The sequence below is a fragment of the Siniperca chuatsi genome, linkage group LG6 (genome assembly GCF_020085105.1).
Source record: "Siniperca chuatsi isolate FFG_IHB_CAS linkage group LG6, ASM2008510v1, whole genome shotgun sequence".
NCBI classification, from domain to species: Eukaryota; Metazoa; Chordata; class Actinopteri; order Centrarchiformes; family Sinipercidae; genus Siniperca; species Siniperca chuatsi.
Window position 1 is genome coordinate 6,220,635 of NC_058047.1, and position 22,641 is coordinate 6,243,275.

Sequence of the window (22,641 nt, forward strand, 5' to 3'; positions counted from 1 at the left end):
AAACCACAAAACCTTTTTTTTTTTTAGATTCAAATGTTATATTCAAATGTTATTACAGGACAATATCAATATCATCACAGTAGGCCTACACAAATAGGCTAATTCTATTTAAAACCAAAACATGTTTGTTTCATTGTTTGTGGACGTGACACCTACTTGCTTCTGCTAAGTAGCTCATAATTTGGTAAGAAGGTAAGATATTATTGATCCCCAGAAAGGGAAATTCACACTTAAAGGCAGCACAAAGGACAAGTTCAAGGTAAGGAAATAGAAATATAACTATTTAAATGAAATTTTAAAAATTTAAATAATAAAGACAGAATAAACATTTAAACTCTGGAATCTTAATTGTAAGAGTCATACTGATGTAGAAACGGGTGTATCTACTCTACATATTATTATACGATAAACGTAAAGTATATGAAACAATACGGCCTATAACAGTAATGTATGTCATATGTGGGCAAAAAACAAAATGTACACACAGTATAATAATAATACATTAATATGTAATACATACGTATATAGTTGACAAAACATCTTAACTCAAAGCCCACTTACTGCATTTTTTCTATGGAGCTTTCAACCACACATTATAGTCTCAGTAATATAATATAGTAGTTAGGCTACTATATAATTAAATGTATTACTACTACCACTAATAAGAAAAAGAATAAGAATAACAACAGCAATAATAATAATAATAATAATACTTATTGTTAGCCTACTTAATGCAAATTTAGTTTTCAATTCTTTATCCTATTTCCACAGGCTAAATTCCGTTTTGATTATCGTAGCGCTTTATTATATTTGTCCACATCATATCAATATTTTCATCACAATATTTTCCCAGCAGATTTGAGACTCATATACAGCCCAGAGTGTACCACAGAGGTGTAACATATTTATACAATGTGTCATGATTGCCACCCATGCAAATCAGCAGCGATGGCATCGGAAATGGACTGTACCAAGAAAGAAAGGGAAGCTGGAGGAGCCTCGGCAGGTTTTTATGTCTAGTTTCGCGAATGAGAACATCTTTGTCGACGTGTAATGTGAACAGACAAACGCACCGTGTTGACATGTTGTCGATTAAAATGCATTGTTGTTGACTGTCACTTTCTGCATTTCTCTCCTTTGGAAATCACCCCTCCGGTGAAAGCCTCAGTGTCTGAGCGTGTGGTTGGTAGATTGGTACTGTCATCCTGCCTGGCCGCCCGGTTTTTGGAGAGAAGAAGTTGGCAAAGGGATGTGACTGCGATGATGGCGCTGCAGCTGAAGAACGGGGATGCAGCGTACTACCAGAGTGCAGAATATTGCAGAAATTACACTTCGCCGCCTGTCAGCTACGGTGGCAGCAGCCATTATCTTGCCCGATTGCCAGGTAAGCAGAAGCTTGCCATACAAGACATCCACTCTGACTGTCAGCAGTCTTATGCGCTAATGTGCAGGGATGGAGAAAATCTAAACAGAGACATTTACATATGGTAGGCTACAGAGGAAGGTGGATGTTGAGACTGGTTTCCCTGGTGCTGCTGTCATCATCATAATGTCATGTAGAGGGGTGCACCAACCATCATTCTGTTCAGCTTATAGAGTATGGATGCTGCGATGCAAAATCTGATGTTGTCGAGATACGCTAATGGTCTCTTGTACTGTAGGAGAGCTCTATATCTCATGCTGCAGGGAGACTTAGGTTTGAGCTGATGTCTGACTGTAATTCGAAACAGTGCACAGCCTCAGTGCAATGTTCACTTTCATCGCTCGAGTATGGCAGGCAATCACGCGGTCTGTTGTCAGAGCAAGTAAAGAAATAGAAACTGAATCGTTGCTGCTCCCTTCACTCTATCCTTTGCACTGCTTGATCTGCACAGCTGATGGTGGCATGTGGCAATTACACAGTGTGTCTTCTTTGTACCTGCACAGTCGATGCCAAAACTGGCTTTCGTGTTGATTTCAGGCACTTGAGGCCAGCATGTGTCCATGCTCATGTAACTACATAGATGTTCCAGATTTACAGCATAAAAGAGATCAATCCACCTGGTAATATTCCTGCCATTAAACTGTGTCATCTTGACTCAGCCTCTGTCATCCTGACATTGCATAGAGTGCATAAAGTCTTAGATTGAAGTTAGCAGAAGTTATTGTAATTGACCTGAAGTCAAATGTATATAGTGCTTAGACTAATTATTAATCAATCAACAGGAATTTTTTATGGAAATTTTGGTAAACCATCAATTATTTAAGTCATCAAAAATACCAAACATTTGCTGTATTTAATTAATCAAAACTAAGGATTTACTTGCCTATCGCTGTATAATATTGTTATAAATTCAATACCAACTTTTTGTCAGCCAAAATCATCAGTTTTGTTCTTTTGTCAGTATTTCTGACTTTTTATTGGTAATCAGTTATTCAACAAAACTAGATGTCTTGTCCTAGTTGTTTTCTATAAGGAGGAATGGATAATTACTGATCGAGTAATAGCAGCCTAATGCATAGGCCAGGTTTCTAGTGCTTAGAGTCTTTAAAGCAGAATACAACCCACTTTATGTTAATTATTATGTATGACATTCAAACCTTTAGTGCTACTGAGATATAAAGTAAGTAAACTGCAAAGTACAGTAAGACATATCTGGTTTTTGCTGCTTTCTGCGCTCGTCCATTGCCCAGTGAAGCAGATGGAATAAGTGCAGGAGACATGTGCTTCTCATCACTCCATAATTGATGTGACACAACACAGTATGGCAAGAAAAACTCTAGAGAAAATGAACACTTGGCCTATTTAGAGATTCTCAGTGGAGGCCATGAGATGATCAGGCTCCAGTTTTTTTTGTGGCTATTGGTTCTAAACCAGCAAACCAAGAAATCTTGAGTCAAGCGCCTAAAATCTGAAAAGTGATTAACTAATAAATAACTTCTGAGGTAGTTTCAATTCAGGCATTCAGGTTTTTTTTTTTCCAACTCTGGCTAATTCTTTGATGAACATTACTGTGTTGTCAGTCTACTGATCACTTGCTGCCTTGTGCTTCAGAGCAACATTACATAAGCCTGATTTTGACTTGCAAAGTTAATGTGTGTCCTCTCCAAAAACTCAAATGCAAAACAACAAAGGTTTTTTGACTTTGCAGCAAGGTCCAATGCTGTGAACATGCGTATGTTCTGCAGCTCTGTAGAGTGCACTTTGTGGGCCTGGATCTGGGTCTTTGCGGAGGACAAAACTGACCTATCTAGCTCACATTAAAACTATGCAAAGGTAACAGCCAAAATAATAGGCAATTTTGGCTTTCTGACACCTCTGTTACTGTACAGTATGTCAAAGAAGAACCAACAATCAGCGCAGATCTTCTCTTTATTATGCGTAGTGGTATAATTAAAAGCTGTACTGTTTGCTCTGCTATGATGTTCTTGTGAGAGGATCCTGTTTTGTATGATAACAGGGGGAAATATTTATTGGTGGTTTTGGCTACCACAGTGTTGATTAAGAACTATTTGTAATCTGCACACTCATAGCTAATAATTCATGTTTTTGTGGCTGCTTCTGGGTTTTCTCCTGGATAGTAAGGGCACTTTTTGCTCTCCTACACTGTCACCTAGGCTGAATAAAGATATTTAGTCAACTATGGGGCCACCGCTGTAATATTCCTCCTCTGCTAGAAAAAGCAAATATGCTCATAAATGTGATCAGAAGAGCATCATAATTTAGCCCTATTTCTCTCAGAACCAATCAATCATTGCTCACAATGCATATCTTGATCTTAATAATAGGGTATCAAATTAAGAACAGATTGGTCTCTGCTTAATACTGTTACAGACACGCCAGGCTCCACCTCATCACAGCCACACCGAACTCCCTCACCGGAGTACTAATTCCCAACACCTGTCAACCATTACACACCTGCACTTAATCAGTCACTCTACTCCCCATAAAACCCAGCTCTTCAGCTCAGTTAGTGTCCGGTCTCGTTTATACTAAGAACAGATCATAGCGGTCTACAAGTATATGCATCACGGACTCACCACAACGATTATTGGAATTTACCCCCCAAGAACTCCGAACCCCAGCTTCGATCAATCTGCGGTATCCACATCGTGCCACTCAAACTCCTGGCTCTAGTCTGTCTCGTCTCACCAGAGTGGGCCGCTCCTGACCCTGGCTCCCGTCTGTCTCCTGTGTCCGGAGCTCCTGTGTGTTCCCCGTCTTCGGTGTGTGGCGCCCCTGTGGCCACACACCACTACCATCAGTAAGGAAAAGGACAGTATCTTCTCTCCACCATATTCCTGCTGTGTGTATAATAAACTCTCAGTATCCTTACCCTTGTCTCCGGTTGGTCTGTTCGTAACAAATACACTGGAACAAGGACAAAACTGAAATGAAGGTGGAGGCAAAATGTTAACAATTTTATCTTTATTATTATTATTATTATTATTATTAAGTAGTTATAGTCAGTCCAGTATAGTGTGCACAAATAAATACAGCAGTAGATCCCTCTTGTCTTTGTTGTTCATTTACTATTGCTATCGCTATAGTGCTTTCAGAGAGGGAGGAATTAATCAAACTGAAAATGCCAGCAAGCACAAAAAAATTTAGATACAGATTTACTGTAAAGCTTTCAGCATGTGACCATGTTTTAAGAGTTTACATAAATGATGGAGTCTTAGAAGTGTGGAGCTTCAAGTCAGGATTGTAGGGAAATAGGTCTTGGAGGTCTGTCAGTTTAGCTTAACAGAGGGTCTGAAATGCAGAGAAAGTAAGATTGGATTTCATGCTGAACGTATCTAAAAACTCAGCATTCACAGCAGAAGTGTGACACTAGCAAATAGATGGAGATTTACCCTTAAAGAGGTAGTTCAACTACATTCATTTGGAAGAATATGTTTGAAAATGAAAATGAGATTGATCGAGCGCCATCCCGCCAAAATAATCAGCCATTGATTCATGTTCATGTTTGGCCCCTGTTTTGTTTGCAGACACCGTAATGGCTACATGATATCGTGATGCAAAGTAATTTTACACGAGGTAGTATCACCAAGGGTTGGTCAGAAGGTTAAGAAAGAGAAAATACTATGCAGGGAGGAAGTGTTGGGAAAACAGTGGACAGCAATGTCTTCAAGCTTACCTATTGTAACTGATATACAGTAAATGCACATGTAGTAAAAACGTCAAGTCAAATTTAGTTCTATAGCACATTTAAATCAACATGAGCTAACCAAAGTGCTTTACAATACATATGCATAAAAATAAAAAAACCCAGGCATAGAGCAAGATAAAAATATAGCAATTTAAGTACAATTAAAAGCCAAAGAAAAGAGGTGGGCCTTGAGCTGTGCTTTTAAAGACACGAGCGAGGGGGCAGATCTGATTTAGTGGGGCAGTTTGTTCCGCAGACTGGGGTCCACAACTGCGAAGGCATGGTCACCCCTGAGCTTCTGCCGAGCCTGAGGGACGACTGGTTAGCGGACCAGAGTGACCTAGCTGGGGTATAAGGGGTTAAAAGGTCAGATAGGTAAGGGGGAGTCAATCCATGAAGTGCTTTGTATACAAACAGTAAAGTTTAGAAATCAACTGACAGGAAGCCAGTGGAAGGAGGCAGGTACGGGGGAAATGTGCTCATCCTAACGGGAACAAGTTAAAAATCTTGCAGCTCCCATGTACAAGAAGTTGCAGAAGTCATAGTCAAATAGTCATCTATTGTGTGGTGGCACTACGTGGACTCTGAGCTGCTTAATGGATAATATCAAGCCAAAAGGGTTAGTCATCCTTTGTGTTTATAATTGCTGCTGCAGTGAGGTTTCCGGACTGCTGTGCAGGCTGTCTCAATCAGGGCTGAAGGGTTCTCATGAGGCACTGCTGATTAGAATGGAATTGGATTGGTGTATCAGGTTCTGGATAGTGTTAATAGTGATTGTTGAGCATTGACGATGTGTCCAATTCATCAACATATCGGTCTCATTCAACAACACCAGTGAAAAATATGAACATTTGAAGCACAATCTTCTCATTTTGGACTATCTTCTTTATCCTTTTAATGGCCACAGTATATCAATTTATTTTGTTTTAGCATGTGTATTGTAACGTTAAAACCACGTGTTTCCTGTTTTGTCTCCATTCTAAAGCTGTCATTGCTGTGATGTTTCTGCAATGCACTTTATATGTGCCTATCACTTATTTTTATTCTGTTAATGAAGTTTGAGGTTCTGTTACAGCTGCTTTCCTTTGACTTTCCACTCACACTGGCCAATACTAACCCACACCCTCTGCTGTTTATTACAAATAAATCACTGCTGCTGCTCCCTATGGATGCCAGAGAATATCTCGTAAGAAGAAGCTCTCAAAAACAGCAAATGTAGAAGCTTTCATGAGCAGGATATAAACAACACTCACAATGCCAATGAATAGTGAAATTGATATTTATTTATATGTAACTGCTGCATAATATTACTTTATTAATGTATAGGCAACTTATCCAGCTCTGCTGAATCTTCCACAGTCTCATCTTGCAGTTGACAGGACTATAGTAAGGTCAGTGCCTTGTCCAGCATACCTTTCTCCTGAGGTCAGCCAGGCCAGGTGACAGACAGGCAGCCAGACAGACTGACAGCAAGCAGCAGTCGGAAACACAAACACTCCGGGGTGTTATTTTGGGTCCATGAATCACTGCCATTGGGCGTCCAATTGGATTCCAGATAAAAGCTTCCAGCACAGTGAGTTTTGACACAGCTGTTGGCACAGACCTGACAATATATGTAGTTATACACACACACACACACACACACACACACACACACGACGAAATGGAGCATTAGAGCGGCACAAACGAACACATACAAATCAGCACAGTGCCATTCCTAATATCATCTTTCTTTATGTTTTTCATACACAACCATGCCTACCATGCACACACACACACACACACACACTATATCAGCCTATTTGAGCAGTCACACTTCAGGCTGTGATCGCTTCTGATCAGGGCAGCTTGAGGATTTTGTCACTGTCTGTGTGTGTGTGCACATGCATGTGTATGTAATGTCCTGTATGCATGACTGCAGGCGCTGCAGGCTCAGCCTAATCTTTCTGATGCCCACTGGAGTGTGAAGCTCCTCTGTCCGAGAATGTGTTTCCATTCACCCATCTCTTTACATCTCTCCTGCCTCAGGGCGCCAAGAAATAAATGCCTTCTCATAGTGTCACTGTAGATTGGTCATTGGATTTTCACGATGCTCTGACTCAATGTCCATTTGATGATCTGTCAATCAGACAATATCCACTTAAGTCTGCAGTATCTGAAGCATCATCAATAGTCTAAAATCCAAAGCAAATTATGTATTTATCTTTGCCAAGAAAGTGATATTTTGTTAATATTATGTTTGTTTTTGTCTGTTTAGGCAGTTGTATATCTTAAAAATATATTTACAGATTTCAATGAAATTTGGTGTAAAGATAATGAGCCAAGTTTCTGGTGCCATTTATAAAGCACTTTCTCTTAATACAACTTCTGAACTGTGCAGCATTGACTCAAAATTCATTTTAATAGATTCCTTGCTTCTAGACAGATCTGCCAGAAGAAATCATACCATGTCTACGTCAACAGATTCTCTTACATCATAATGTTTCTCCACCGCTCATTCTACAAATATCATCCCATCTTTACAAAAAAAGTAACTTTTTCTGACATTGTGAATATTGGCAGAATTCATCCTGGTACAAAGCACTAATGTTGTCCAGTGTGTATTTTGATGCAGACCCAGATCAATATTCAGAATAACAAGACAGCCTACATCCACCCTAGTGGGTCTGTGAAGCTGTATTTAGGCACAGCAGTGCTTTGAGCTAAATACTAACATGCTCACATGCTCACAATGATAATGCTAACATGCTGATGTTTAGCAGGTATAATGTTTACCATGTGTACCATCTCATTTTAGCCTTTTAGCATGCTAACATTTGCTAATTAGCACTAAACACAAAGAACAGTTGAGGCTGATGAATGTCATTAGTTTTGCAGGTATTTGGTCATAAACCAAAGTATTGGACAAAATGAAAATTTGACCTGAGGATGAATGACCAGATAGAAAGTCAGTTATTACAATTCATCCTGAGGAGAACATGAATGTCTGAACCAAATTTCATGACAATCCATCCAATAGTTGTTTAGACATTTCACTCAAAAGCACACATGTCAACCTCATGATGATGCCAGAGGAAAGTCCGGGGATCACCAAACACATTCGGATATATCTGGGATGAATCCATGAATGTATGTACCAAATTTTGTGGCAATCCATCTATTGAGATATTTCAGGGGGATAAGGGAAAATGATGACATGCTTGTGGTGCTAGATGAAAAGTCAGGAGATCATCAAAGTCATTAGGATTCATCCTCTGTGGACCATAAATGTCTGTACAAAATTTTATGACAATCCATTTAATAGTTGTTGAGATATTTTAGTCTGGACCAAAGTGGTGGACCAACCAACCGACATGGCATGGCTAAAAACTAAGTATGTTCTATTATTGCATGCTTACTAGTTTCCTTGAATATAGTATTACTAATGTTCATACAAGTGTTTAAAAGCCATTGAGGCCTTGACATGCAATATAAAGAGTAAAATTGTGCAAATGCTGAAATGGTATGAATGGCAATGTATATATAATGGCAATGTATACAGTATATAAATATATAGTTCATTCATGTATTATTGCAGTCACGTCTGAATCAACACTGATTCCATCAACAAGGTTACTGAATTTCCTTGTAAGAAATTTCTTTGATTTGTAATATCTGCTCATGTCTAAAAGTAATGTGTATGTGCATTGCCTCTGATGTCCACAGGCCCAGAGACCATGTTGAAGCCTCCTCTGAGTCTCTTCAGCCATCCCCAGCAGCCTTTCCAACACATGGACTCTCTGCACCAGCTGGGACCCCCGCCAATGGCTCCTACCCAGCCTCTCGGCCCACCACCCATTGCCCCTGCTCAGTCAATTGGACCCCCAACTATGGCTCTCACCCAGACTCTAGGACACCCACCCATAACTGCTACTCACACATTAAGGCCTCCCCCAAATACCCCACCACACAGTTTAGGCCCCCTCCAATGTCCCCAGCTCAGCCACTGGGGCCTCCACCAATGGCACACATCTTGGGACCCCCACCTGTAGATCACACACAAGCAATAGTGCCTCCAACCATGGACCTCACACAACCGTTAGGGCCTCCACCTCTGAACCCTGCACCAGCACTGGTGCCCCCACCTGTAGTGGCGCCTGGAGCCGGCCGATTCCCCCTCCCTCCCAGCCCACTGTCCTCCCCTCCTGCTCCGGGCCCAGACCCTTCACAGCTGCCCCAAAGGCCCCCAGGACCGGCCCTCATCCCAGCCCCAGTGTCCTGCCTCATCCATGGTCCTCTCCTGGGTCAGGCAGCCCCAGCCAGCGAGCAGCCCCAGGATGAGGGCTCTCTGCTGGGGATGGAGGAGCAGGAGGACTCTCTCGGGCTGGGAGAACTGTGTAAACCGCTGTACTGTAAACTCTGCAACGTTACCCTCAACTCCGCTCAGCAGGCACAAGCTCACTACCAGGTCAGTTGAAAAACACATTCGCACATGTACAAAACATTAAGATACATACAGAAACACGCATTTCTATCTCCTTATCTGTCTGTCTAGGGGAAGAACCACAGTAAAAAGTTAAGAAATTTCTACGCTGGCAGTCAACAGCCTCCAGCAATCAGGCTCCCAGAAGTCCTCGAGGGGGCTGGCCAGACAGCCCTCAGCTCAGGATCCAACGACAGTGACGCAGGCAGGCAGGTCAGATCCAAACTTAGCAACTCAGCACTAACCTACCTAAATGTTAGAGTTTTAGTTGAGAAGGTGGGTGTACTGTTGCTGAAGTGGCCAATCTGCTGATAGAGGTCGTTCCCCTCTGAGGAGGTGGTAGGGAACTGCAGAGTCACCCTGTTTTATTTGAACAGTGGAAACTTACATCACCACTGAACAATTTACTGTCTCTACACATTCTAGCAGCACTTTAATAACAAAATACCTACTCCATATGATTCAAATTGTCTTTACTCAGTGCTACCAAGAGTTAAATCTAAAGTCAAATTTAAAGCTGATAAAACCAGATTCTCTACAACTGAACATGGTTTATGAAAGATCAGAAGCACAATGAGAAAGGGACAAGAGAAATTAAATAATAAGGAACATGATGTCTAATTACTATTTGGAGATACAACTGAATGAAATTATTGTATATAATAGATTTTATTGTAATGCTACATTTTCTCAGACTGTAACACGGCTATAATCGGTATTCTTATGTATCGAATGACAAAGTGAAAACAATGTGATATTGTGAAAGGGGGTGGTCGTCGTGAACCTACAGAGAATTATCACCAGAATCTGCAGCTCCCCTTGGCTTTACAGAGCTTTAAATTTGTCAAACTAATAATACGACTATTTTGGACTTTAGCACATGGATGTGATTTCTTTCATGATTTAATAACTTTCATCTATTTAATTTATTTTCCATTTGAAAATCTTCATCAATTTGTGCAAGAAATAATTTTCTTCCTCCCACTGGACCTAAACATTTCTTTCTTCTTTTTCTCACTGTTTACTCCCTAACTGCTCTCACCACAAACACTGCATTGCTTTGTCCTGCGTCTGCAGGCATTGTATAAGGGGGTGACCCGGGTCATCTTGGCCACAGAGAATGACTACTGTAAGCTGTGTGACGCCTCCTTCAGTTCACCGGCAGTTGCACAGGCCCACTACCAGGGCAAGAACCACGCCAAGAAACTACGGCTCTCTGAGGCCCAACAGAACTCCATTAACATGTAGGCTAAAGTACAGAAACTTTTTGCAGTATACAGAGGTTTCGTCCTTATTTAGCTTTGTATGAGCTTAGCATTTGTTTTGCAAATCTCTTGGAAGCCACAGCCGAAGCCATGATTCAGATTTGGCCTTCTTAGCCAATCCTAAATTAATTAAAAGAAGCCCTGAAAAATAAATGTTTTTGAATAATAAAGTCATATTTTGGCTATAGCCCTGATCATTAATGCAAACCTGAATGATCCAATAAGGTGTACAGAATTTGTCTCCTGATTTAAGTTACCCAGTAAAGTGTGGTTTGAATATTGTTGTAGTTGTAGCTATAAATACCCTATATAAAGAGCTTTGTTAATTACTGAAGTAGCCAAGATAAACTTGTGGAAACCGATAGCCAGATAGTATGTTTTACTCACCAAGTGATTTTGACTGGCTGTTTCAGGGAAGGCAGTAATGAGGCAGCCCCAAGAAGAAACAGGAAAGATGGCAGTGAGTACAGACTGGTGAAAAACCGCCGCAGCCCACAGCTACCTGCTTCCATGCCAGGTAAAATATTAAAAATAAATTTTAATTAAACATTTTTGTAGCTGTCCTCCCTAATAAAAAGACTAGATAAGTCAGCAAATTAAACAGTTATTCAGTCAGTCAGTCAGGAGCTGTGTGTTGCTGTATTTTCTCATTGGAGTCTGGTGCACATGTGTTTTGGTCTGAGATGCTGGTGCTCTAGTGCAACATTTAGTGGCACTGAATGTCGCATACAGCACCTTTACCATGCTCTTTGTGTGTACTTATGTGAGTGTCTGCTTTCGCCTTAGTGTGTGTGTGAAAACAGATACAGAGTAGGTAACGTCAGACTTTCTGCTGACGTCAAACAACTATCTCTTTCTTGCCGTCTTTTGCTATGTCTCTATCTTTCCACAAACAGTAGCACCTCAGTTAAAGATTAAGCAGGATAAATCATACAGTAGATTCCCTTCTCTCTCTCACACACACACACCACAATGTTCTGCTGATTTAATCAGTTTTCTTGATGGGCAAACCCCAAAATAGCTGCACTCTCCTGTGGTTGCCTTCTCGCTGTCTTTTTATCTCTCCCCCCCTATCTCCTTCTCGTTTTTCTGCTGTGTTAACACACACAAGCACTCTTTTTCCAATGATCCACCTAGTTGTAATCCCAGATGACTGTGTTTTCGTCCTGTACCCTCGTGTGTCTTTATCACAAACATCAGTGATATATCAGGTTATAATTAATGTGTGATGTTGGTCTACACTATATTTAAAATCTGTTCTGAAATGTGGATTTGATGTGTAAAAAACCCCCAAAAAAACTCATTCATGCTAAAACGATTAGTGGTTTAATCAATTTTAATAATCAAGCGATTGTGTGAGTCATTTATCAAGCAAAAAGACTAAGAGTCTAAAGCCATGCTAACAGCTCTGTGAGGCTGTACTTAGGCACAGCAGTGTCTTGAGCTAAATGATAATATCAGCATGCTAAGATGGTCACAATAACATTCTGATGTAAAGCAGGTATGTTTACTATGTTCATCATCTTAGTTTTGCATGCTAACATTTGCTAATTAGCACTAAACACAACATACAGCTAAGAATGATGGGAATGTCATGTCATTAGTTTTGCATAAAAGATGGTGCCCTCTGGTGCAAGTTGGGCTACCATGATGCTTGCCTTGGGCTCCGGAAAATTAAAATTTTCAACTGGCTGATATTTTATAATAAACAATGAAGGATGAATTGAAAAAAAGATAAAAACAATAATTAGTTGCAGCCCTTCATCTCACATAATCTTTGCCTACCATCAGTCCTATTTTGAAATATCCTTCCAGCTGTCATGATAGGTAAATCTGGTATGAATCAGCCACTTAATATGTAGCTACAACTAACTTCTTCTCTTCTGTCCATCACTTCTCTTCTCTTTCTCCCTCCAGGGCCATACTACAATCCCAGGCCGAGGCAGCGCATCCCCAGGGACTTGGCCATGTGCGTGACTCCCAGCGGACAGTTCTACTGCTCCATGTGCAACTGCGGAGCCGAGCAGGAGACGGACTTCAGGCAGCATCTGGAGAGCAAGCAGCACAAAGCAAAAGTGTCGGAGTTAAGATACCGCCATGAGATGGAGAACCTCGGCTACAGCTAAGAGACACAAGAGGGGAGGGGGAAAGAGAAAAGACAGAGATTAAAGTGGGACTGAATAGGTGGAGGCAGTACAAGAACAAAGGGCAGGAAAGCAAATACTGCCCATGTTTGAGGGGCATATTTAGTGAAGGGATTAGCCCTAATGGCCTCAAGATCTTGTTGCAATTCATTTGATATATGAATCAAATACTTAAATCCTCATATTTGACATAATTCTCTACCATATGGAGCTATAATTGGATTTGATGGATTTATCTGATCTGGGTATTACTCTTGAAATTCAGTCTGTATATTGAAGCAGGCTGCAATGTGTATGCAGAGAACAGGAACCGTACATTTGAGAAAATGGTGGATTTTTGACGTACAAGCCTCAAGACATAAAAAAGTCTGTTTTTTAGGCTCTGAATTAGATCACATTTTTGACCCATCACCTTTTGTTATACTGTTTCTGGTCAACTTTCCTCCAAGGCTTTGAGTGGGTTGCATTCTGAGGATACAGGTAAATGGAAATTAATTGCCAGTAAATCTTGAGTTTGTGAGGACTATTGATGCACAGAGAGCCAACATGACAGGATAGGAGGCACAGGAAAAGACTAGTAGGACATGTAGAGGGTTCAAGCATTAAGACAGAATGCAAAATGTGGGAAATGGAGAGAAACCTGTTGATATAAGTAAAAGGTAGGAGACAAGCATAGAGGCAAACACTTGAGGTCAGAACAAGTCTCATCCTTGGGAGGTTTGAGACTTGTTTTTCAATTCTTGTGTGTGAATCAGCCCTACAGGTATTTTTTACAGGCCCTACAGCAGGGACGTCAGGGCCACTTAGTGACCACAGAGCCACACAGGGCACAGAAGAGCAAATTCAACATCTATATAACCTAATACAGGTTATAAAATCCAAAGCACTATTCACTGATTTAAAAAAAACAAAGCACAACAAACACCATCATCTGGTAGAAACTTAGCCGACCTCTTAGCGGTCCTTTGGCGTGTATCAGGCTGAAGGCTACACCCTAGCTAGCCTTGTTTGTGCCTTTAGTGAGAAGTAGGCTAAAGAGTAAGCTTTGGCTAGCCATTTTGGAAACATAGTGGAAACCAATCTACAGTATTGATTGGATTTTTCTATATTATGACATCTCTCTCCTTGTATTAAATCCACACAAATATTACGTAAATTTTCTCAAATTACATTATAGATGTAAATATGGTATACCATACACAAATACTATTTATTCTTTGGTTATTGTTAGCCTAGTATATATTATAAATAATCTATTTAATAATTATCAGGAATCTTGTACAAGTGTGCACTGACTGAATGTCTACCCTTCAGCACTGTATGTTTGTGTGTGGATTTTACTGTAGGCTCTCCATACCACTTTGGGTGATGTCCTTGTTCATTGGTAAAGTAACTCTGGTACCATCCATCTGTAGTTAAAAGATGCTAGTCTCATCATTTTGACTGTGCTGGAGGACCACATGCTAGGAGAGGCTGTCTCTGAAGTTGAAACCTCTTTTGAGGCAAGGTGAAAACTGAATTATTGTCTTGACAATACAGCCAAACTGGCACTGCGAGGAAGAAATGTGCAAACACGTTGGAAACTCGTAGTTCGTTAGTGATGCGTGCAGCCGAAAGCATTTATCTCCAAACTTCTAATTAGTTTGTAAACTGCAAATGAATGTGTGCAGAGCTCATGGATGTTTCTGGTTGTAAGACATATCATTTAATTCTCCCAATCAATCTTGATCCCTAGAGGGGACATAACCAGGTTTTACTGCAGTGTGAAAGGGCTGCAGAGGAGTGACGGATTTTGTCTGGATTTGCAGACAGATCTTTTCTTTGTAGTTGTTGTTTTTTTATTTTGTTTTTTACCCCGTATGACCCAGGTCCAGCTGTTTTTCAGTGTTTAGCCCATCCTGAAAAGTCAGTTATGTAATTGGAATCAAATTTGATTTGATTGTTTCAGTTCAGTGGTGCTGAGCTGAACATGGTGCAGTCACAAGGCATTTGGAGTTATACAGTCATACTTTAAATGACTAAAAGTGTGTACTGTGCCTTTAATGTTGGCTTTGATCTCCATTGCATTTAGAGAAGACAATGACAGGGTCAAAAAATCTACATTTTTATTGTTTGAAACACAAAACTATTGTCTTTTAAATAGTAATTTTCAGATTGTTGATTCTTTAATCCTTTAAATAGATTTTTTTTATTTATGCCACAAAAAATCATTTTATGTTGCAGTTAATAGGATTTTTCATCTAGAGTTTCTGAAGCCAACATGTTTCACCCATACAGTATACAAGAATGAGTAGATCTGTGGTTCAAAAGAGGAGAAAAACCTTCCTGTTTCATTTTACATTTGCTTCTCCAACTTTTCCTGCAGAACAGCAGTGCATGCACACATACTCCCACATAATTCAATCAGTCAAAGGCCTGATCAGGTCACGTAATTAAATGTGTTATAAAGTGAAATGAAAGCAGCATCCTGGCTTTCTCTCTGGTTGGTTTGGTTTGCTATGGGGAGAGGCAGCTGTTCACATCTTACATTTGTCTCTAGAGCACAAACACACACCTGATCACACACAATGAGGACACTCAGGAGAAAAGCACTGTGAGGACAAAGTACTGTGGTGTTTAGGGATTTATACATGTGAGAGAGGGACAGCCAGAGAGGGAGAGGCAAACAGAGCATAGAAAATAAAATGCTAGGTTTTATTAGCCCACTGTGCTGTATGGTTTAATCAAAAAGAAACAAAGAGGAGCTGAGACACAGCTAGTCAAGGAGTTCTTCACATTAGACTTAGTTGCAGTCTGTTAATAGCACTCATCCTCCTCCTAGAAATAACACACTTTGTATTACATGAAAGCATGGGTAGCATAACCTTTTATTATGTTGACAGGTTCCTGAATTCAAAATGAGAGTCACAATCCAGTGCAGCTACTGAACACCTTCAGCAAATGCATAAAATTAGAAACTGCAAAGGAATGGAGGAAGTGAGGGGATCATAGGAAACTATCAGGCTCCTAACAGGCATTGCATTTAAGATAGACAGTAGCCTGGAAACCTTTTTTGTTTCTGTTCAGTCATGTATTTGGACTCTCTAAACAAGTGGTTCCCAAACTTTTTGGCTTGGGACCCCTTAAAACGTGGCAATATCTACTTGAGACCCCTCATCACAGGTCATGGCCTTAGTGTGGGCAACCAAAGATTGATTTTTCTTTGTCGGATTGTTTCTTTGAACAAGACGGGCAACTGCCCTGGGGGCCCAAATCCGGAAAGACCCCAAAAGACCAAGGTTCACTGCATGCCGATTGGATTTTGTACTTTGATAAACTGAACATTTGTTAGGGAGTTTGCACAGAAAAAGTACATCAGCTAAGGCAAGATTAATCTTGTGGTCAATCTTGTAGATGAACCCTGTCAAAACCTAGTTTTAAGACCTTTATTTTTAGTTTCTATAGTGCTCACATGTTGTATATTCCTATGTAAAGTCTTGTTTAATCAAATTAACCAACTGAGACATTGAAAACCTGGGGCCAAGAGTTTTTTTTTTCTTCTTCTTTAAGACGACAGTGAAAAAGCAGACAGGAAACAAGGGGAGGGAGTGGGGTATGGTCCCTGGCCCAATCCTAATCATGTTGTGGTTATGTGGCATGCACTCTAACCATTTGGCTACCAGGATGCTCGCCAGGTGGTATTATTCCAGCATATCAGCGGTTGGTTTCTGGGTCTCTGGGCAAATAATGAAGCTACCACACATTGTCTGCTGATTGTGCTGTGCTTAATGTGAACTTGGAGGTGACAGGATACATACACAATTTACTGTACTGAGGGTCGGAGGTAGTTGATCAATAGGAGCCCAACAGCAAATTTTTGCCCTGAGGCCCCTTAAAGCTAGGGTAGGTAATGTTGGAGAAACTAGAGACAGCTAGATTTTGAAAGTATCCAACTGAAAAAATCCCACCCCCTCCCTTCAAGCTTCCCTCCAAAGCCACTCCCCAAAAACACTTTCATGCGCAATGACTGCACAGGCAGAGTGCATGCAGGAATTAGGTAGACAGGCCTCCCTGCCTGTCTACCTAACTACCTGCTCATTTCATTTGAGCCGAATGAAATAAGCAAACATGATTTTGTGTGGCAGAGAATATACTTTTCTTTCTTATCCCTTAAATCATCTTGTGACCCCTCACACTCATCTTGGAACCCCAGGTTGGAAACCACTGCTCTAAACCACGAATGCATTTTGCTTTTTGTGAGGATATTACAATCATCACAGCAGTGGTTCTAGATTGGTTTCATTTTTGGAAACACATACTGTAGATGATCACTGGTCCTCCGCTATGTGAGTCAGGACACTGAAGGAGGCCACATAGGACTTACACAAGACTAAATTTACAAGTATTTATTATAATAAACATTTCACCCAAAGCCTCTTTGTTCCTTTTAAAGAGTTTCAAGGGAACAACTCAAAAAGTGTCAATATAATGGTATTTTCACTTGATTCAAGAACATTTTGAAACAGCAGGCTCTAATTGAAAATAAATTACATAGCCTGAAATAACATAGTAAACGCAATTTGTTGTTAATGGGCTAAAACATGCCAAACCACTGGTAAACTGCTTCTTTTATACAGGACTATTTTTGGATGGATATTGTTGCAGTGAAACCACTGTGGTAAATTACATACAGCCATTAACTGTTAACAGGTTTAATATTTTGGCAATTGACACTTTTATTTGCTCTGTGTTCACTGAAATTGATTAAATTGTATTAATGCTTATAAAGAATACTGTTTCGTTGTTGTTTGGTCTGGTAACACGTTCAATAGTTGAAATACCTGGGGTAATGTTTCTGTTTGTTTTGTTCTGTGTTGAGGACAAGAACTTGTTAGAGACTATAACGGTTGGTAACTAAAATATACTGATAATTATTGGTTTCTGTTATTAACCAATACTGTTACCTGAATGCTGATGTGTTTCAGCACCATAACTGATAAGGAGAACTTCAGTGCTTTGTTGTAAATGACAGAGAAGTGTTACATACTGCACCATATAAATTGGTTTATTTTGTGCATGAGTAAAGTCATACTTAATAACTGCTGAGATGTTTCTACTATTGAGAGAAAACATGACAGTGTTTTTCTGAGGTTTATATGACCGGTTGGCTGGAAATGTCTGTATATTGTGCTGAATCTACAAAAGGGCATTGGAAAGAATCATGATTTTGCACTGAATATAAAAAGACACTCGTGTTTATAAAGAAAATTATGCTACCATATATTGTGTAGTTCAAGTGAAGGCTTTGCTACCATTGTCATTATTTGCATCTCAATAATTTTTATCCTAATGTTTACAAGGTGAGAAGTTAAAGCTGTTCTGGATGTGTATCATATTTGTAATTCTGTGTGTTTATCCATGTGTTGCACTGTTGGACTGATAAGACCAGGGAAGATGGGCAGCACTGTGAGGTTAAGTAGAAAAAACACTATAACCTGTGAATAGCTTTGGCTCAAATGATTATATCAAAAGATGTTTATCCATTACTTAACTTAACTTAAAATTAGACACCACTGGTCTGATTTTGACAAAACAAAGAACAAAAAACGACGACAGACCTTGTTTTATAATTATTGCAGTGAGTCTGTAGAGTTATTAAAGGACACATTTTAAGGTCTACAAAATGTGTGTTTGGCACAAACTTGGCATGAAAAACACAGTTGTTCTTTGAAATTGCTGTGACAAATAGTCAGTAGAAAGTTTTTTACTTGGGTGCCCAAATCTACGGAACCGCAGAGTGGCCATAGAGAGAGAGAGAAAAAATTTGTTCCCAAGTTTATATTAATTCATGCGCACGAGATAAGTGTATATCCAGAGAGCTAGCACAACAGACCAGCATTGTTTGAGTGTTGAGTAAATGGAAGTCAATACACTCTGGCAGCGAGGAGCATCATCACAGGAGAAGTGACCACAGGAGGAGCAGCAGCCCGGGCTGGAGGGACTGCTATATAATACAAGCTGTATTATATAGCAGTCCCTCCAGCCACGAGCCCTATGCTTGTCTCAAACTGTTAACTCATATTCCTTCAGAATTAACGTTTCCCTTTACTCAGCACTCTGATAAACAAAGCTGGTCTGTTGTGCTAGCTCTCTCCTGCGCACAAATTAATCAAAACATGGGAACAAATTGTATCTCGTGCACACGAATTAATCAAAACGTGGGAACAATTTTTTTTCTCTCTATGGCCACTCTGGGGCTCCGTACAAATCAGTTGTCTGGAAGAAGTTGAATCCAAATTATTGGGTCATCATTTTTCTGTTTATCTGAAAGACCATCCACTGTTAAAATGAGGGCATGTAAGAGTCCTTGGTTACAATCACGCCCCCACTGAAAAGAAGATGGCTGTGGGATACGGCCTAAAGCTTGTGGAAAAGCTAATAAAGTGAACCTTGATTTAAGAATTTATATCACAGACCACAAATGGTCATTTTTACATTTATGATTGTGCATGGATTAAACAAATATGATATGTTAATTAGTAAGATTTAAAGATGCTGGTAGGCAGGTTGTTTTTACTTATTGTTTCCCCTGCTTCTAGTCTTTATGCTAAGCTAAGCTAATTGCCTCCTGGCTCTAGCTCCATACTTAGCACACAGATATGAGAGTGGTATCTCATCTAACTCTCTGACAGAAAGAGAATAGGCGTATTTCCCAAAATGTCACACTATCCTTTTAAAACTGTTTTGCCTGCATATACTGTATGCACCTGTCCTCTTCAACTGTATTGATTTCTAATGTTGTTACTCAACCACAACATATAAAATATGGTTATGCTTGCCTCACATAAAAGCCCATGTATCCTGGTCTACAGACTGAGCCAGTCTTGTACACTGACAGAATTCAGGAACCCTCACCTCCATCTACTGTCAGGGGCCCCAAACCTCCTAGCAGTGCCCCTGCAGGACAGTATATACTCCTGTAGTCTCTGTGAAAACCTCAGCACACTTTCAGTGCCTCTGAACAATGTTGCCAATATACCACTGACTGACTGAATGGATGTCTGGACGACTGATATATTGAATTCTGAGGCTGTGTGTGTGTGTTTTCTGACAGATGAATAAACGTGCAGATGATATAACCGAGCTGAGTTGATGATTATTACATTGAATGTATGTCTCATGTGTTCTCTTCCACAGCTCATATCCGCTCCGGGGGAAATAACCGTTCTGTTAGCTGATGCTGTTATTGGCTCACAGGGAGAAGATGTCCTACATAGCCTAGTTTCCACTGCACTGATAGCCAGGCTTTACTCATTATTCTTGATATTACTTCTGCCAAGATAGCTGTTCTTCTTCTGCCCCTGGTAGTTTGTTTATTTGCCTTTCAGCTGGATATCTCACAAACCTTATGAACAGATTGCCTGAAATGTGGTGTATTGGCCTCAGGTTTCAGTTTTTAGTGAGGATACACAAACTTGGATTTCTGCCATTGGATGGTTCTTTTTTATTTGCAACTATGAAATCAGTGCTTGAATTGGGCCAGTACTGGAACATTAGATTATCTGTCCAATTTCCTTATTACTCAGTACTGCCACTTTTGAATAGATATATGTAGGTACTAATGGTGTCGTTATTGTAAGTGTTGGGCAAAATAGGCCCCTTTCCTGCTCCTCTGTTCATATCAGGGGTACCTTTTAAAATTTATTTGTGCTAATGAATTACTATTAATACTTTATATTACATGGTGGTTTTGCGCCTCGATATTAATAACTCTTCTGCATAACTTGTGTCCTCAAATGCTGCAGGTGCATTGCTGCTGGTTTAGAATACAGCACCCGTATCTTTATTCCTCTCTTTATTCATTGGGGAGTTACACTGAGAGCAATGCTCTCTTTTTCAGGAACACCCTGATCACATTCACACAGTTACATATTCACACCTGGAAGCTGTCCAGTACAACCACATTCTGATGTGCTGGCCACTGAGCAGCTCCACTGGAGCGGTTGGGGGGTTGCTTGGGGTTAAGGGCACCTCAGTGGTGGTAATGAGGGACTGAATGAAACTAGCAAATAAACAGACTCAGTTGCAATTTTATAAACTAAATGTTTAGCCATGGCTCACATTTTTGCATCTTTTATTGTGGTCCAGAAAGACTCAGAAAGCATTTGCTTCAAACAGACAGCTCAAGTAGATGATTGACAGTTGTCTCCTTCACTCAGACATCAATATGAACCCTTCCTATAGAGCCGATTGAATAAACACACCACCACTCTGGGCTTCCATTGGTCTTTGGTTCTGATGCGTTGACCAGAAAAATGTGGCAGTTGTTCTGGCCACAATAGTTTCATAAGAAAGAAAGGTGTCTGTCTGATAGCACCTTTGCATCTAGTTTATGTAATTGTTCATGAGGAGTTTGGAGAGACATCGAGTAACAAAATCATGGAGACACTTGCTGATTGTTGCTGATAGGCCTTTGGACCTGTCACAGTAAGGAAAGCACAGGTGTCACTAATAACATTAACAATGGCCAACATTCACAATATCAGGACCCTGAAACCAAAGGAGCTAAATGGAATTCAGCCATCATTTTTTTAAAGGTTATATCCAAGCACAATCACTGATGCTGCACTGCTTTCTGTGGGTTCATGCTTGTCGCACCATCAGTGATTTTAATGCAGGTGTTTTGCCTTTGACAAGTGATGGATTTTCAAGTACATTGTGTTTGAAAATGTCAAACCGCAGTCATCAGCGCAGCAGCAGCTTTCTGCCCCATGTAGCTCAGTTTGGATTTAAAAGTCCTTTATAAGTGACAGGAGTGATGTCTTTAGGTGTACTACCAAGCCAGAGGATTGTCCCGTGTTGACACTGGTTTGCACTCTAGTACATTTGAGCCATATAGTTAATATTATTGATAATCCCTACAAGGCCCTGAGCACTATGGTCAGTCTTTGGAGCAACATTAAATGTTTTTGGTAAATCTTTGGGCAAATGGGCAAAGTTGTGAACACAAAATTGACATACTTTTTAAGTTGATACTTGTTAGCAAACAGTTACTTATTACACATCCAGCAGTTACAGAGCAACATTCATTTGGAGTCTCGCCATCTGGTGAATTTAGGTCCAATATTCACTCTCCTTTTAGCTCTGTTTCTCTACCAACTCCTGAGGGAAATATCTGACTCTAGCCCTTGTTTGTCCCTCTCATGTATTAGCATACATCTGGGTCACAGAGGTAATCACTAGTTTCTATAATTAACCAGTGAAATTTTAAATAAGCTAGATGGTCGTTCAAAAACACTTACCGCTGTCCTGCGGTATTTTCAGAAGCCCCAAATACACTTCCAACCACCTGGATGAAAAAATATTTCGTCTCTGCACCATAAAACATATTTTTAACCCATTCCCCAATTTGCAACTCTGTTTCCTATCCTAGCCACCGGCGGGCTGTCATCTTTAATCTTTGTTTAGATTCTCAAACAGAGGCAAATACGTGAGAAGCACAAACTGTGACTAGGTCTTTAGCAGCTAAATGCTCCACTATGTTCACCAGCTAGTCTCTAACTTTGTCTGGCTGCTGCTTGGTGCTGAGCAGGTAGTGTGTACAGTGGGTTTGTAGAGCTTTTTCTCTGAAAACAGCTGCCTGCTGTGGCCGAAAACAA

General features: G+C 40.2%; 1 protein-coding gene and 1 long non-coding RNA gene across 3 annotated transcripts; one reads left to right on the forward strand and one right to left on the reverse strand.

Annotated features, from left to right (window-relative positions):
* The first annotated feature begins 76 nt into the window (after positions 1-76).
* zmat3 (zinc finger, matrin-type 3) lies at positions 77-20,125 on the forward strand. 2 transcript variants are annotated; one of them, XM_044200636.1, is made up of 8 exons: positions 77-192; positions 1,163-1,384; positions 8,838-8,964; positions 9,249-9,579; positions 9,667-9,807; positions 10,672-10,838; positions 11,273-11,376; positions 12,777-20,125. In XM_044200636.1, exons 2-8 carry the CDS (start codon positions 1,261-1,263, stop codon positions 12,983-12,985), a joined length of 1,203 nt encoding a protein of 400 aa, XP_044056571.1. In that variant the 5' UTR covers positions 77-192; positions 1,163-1,260; the 3' UTR covers positions 12,986-20,125. The 2 variants fall into 2 exon arrangements, with proteins under 2 accessions (XP_044056571.1, XP_044056570.1); XM_044200635.1 differs by lacking the exons at positions 77-192; positions 1,163-1,384 and adding an exon at positions 6,572-6,705 and having other exon boundaries at positions 8,838-9,579.
* LOC122878186 lies at positions 4,237-12,856 on the reverse strand. Its single transcript, XR_006378427.1, has 3 exons — positions 12,733-12,856; positions 6,546-6,735; positions 4,237-5,476 (listed from the first exon to the last, which is right to left on the reverse strand). It is a non-coding gene; the product is annotated as an uncharacterized LOC122878186 (long non-coding RNA).
* Positions 20,126-22,641: the final 2,516 nt, after the last annotated feature.

Coding starts and splice junctions, on each gene's coding strand:
- zmat3 (XM_044200636.1), top strand. CDS start 1,261: ATGATGGCGCTGCAGCTGAAGAACGGGGATGCAGCGTACTACCAGAGT. Junction 10,839..11,272: donor CAACAGAACTCCATTAACAT/GTAGGCTAAAGT, acceptor TGGCTGTTTCAG/GGAAGGCAGTAATGAGGCAG. Junction 11,377..12,776: donor GCTACCTGCTTCCATGCCAG/GTAAAATATTAA, acceptor TTCTCCCTCCAG/GGCCATACTACAATCCCAGG.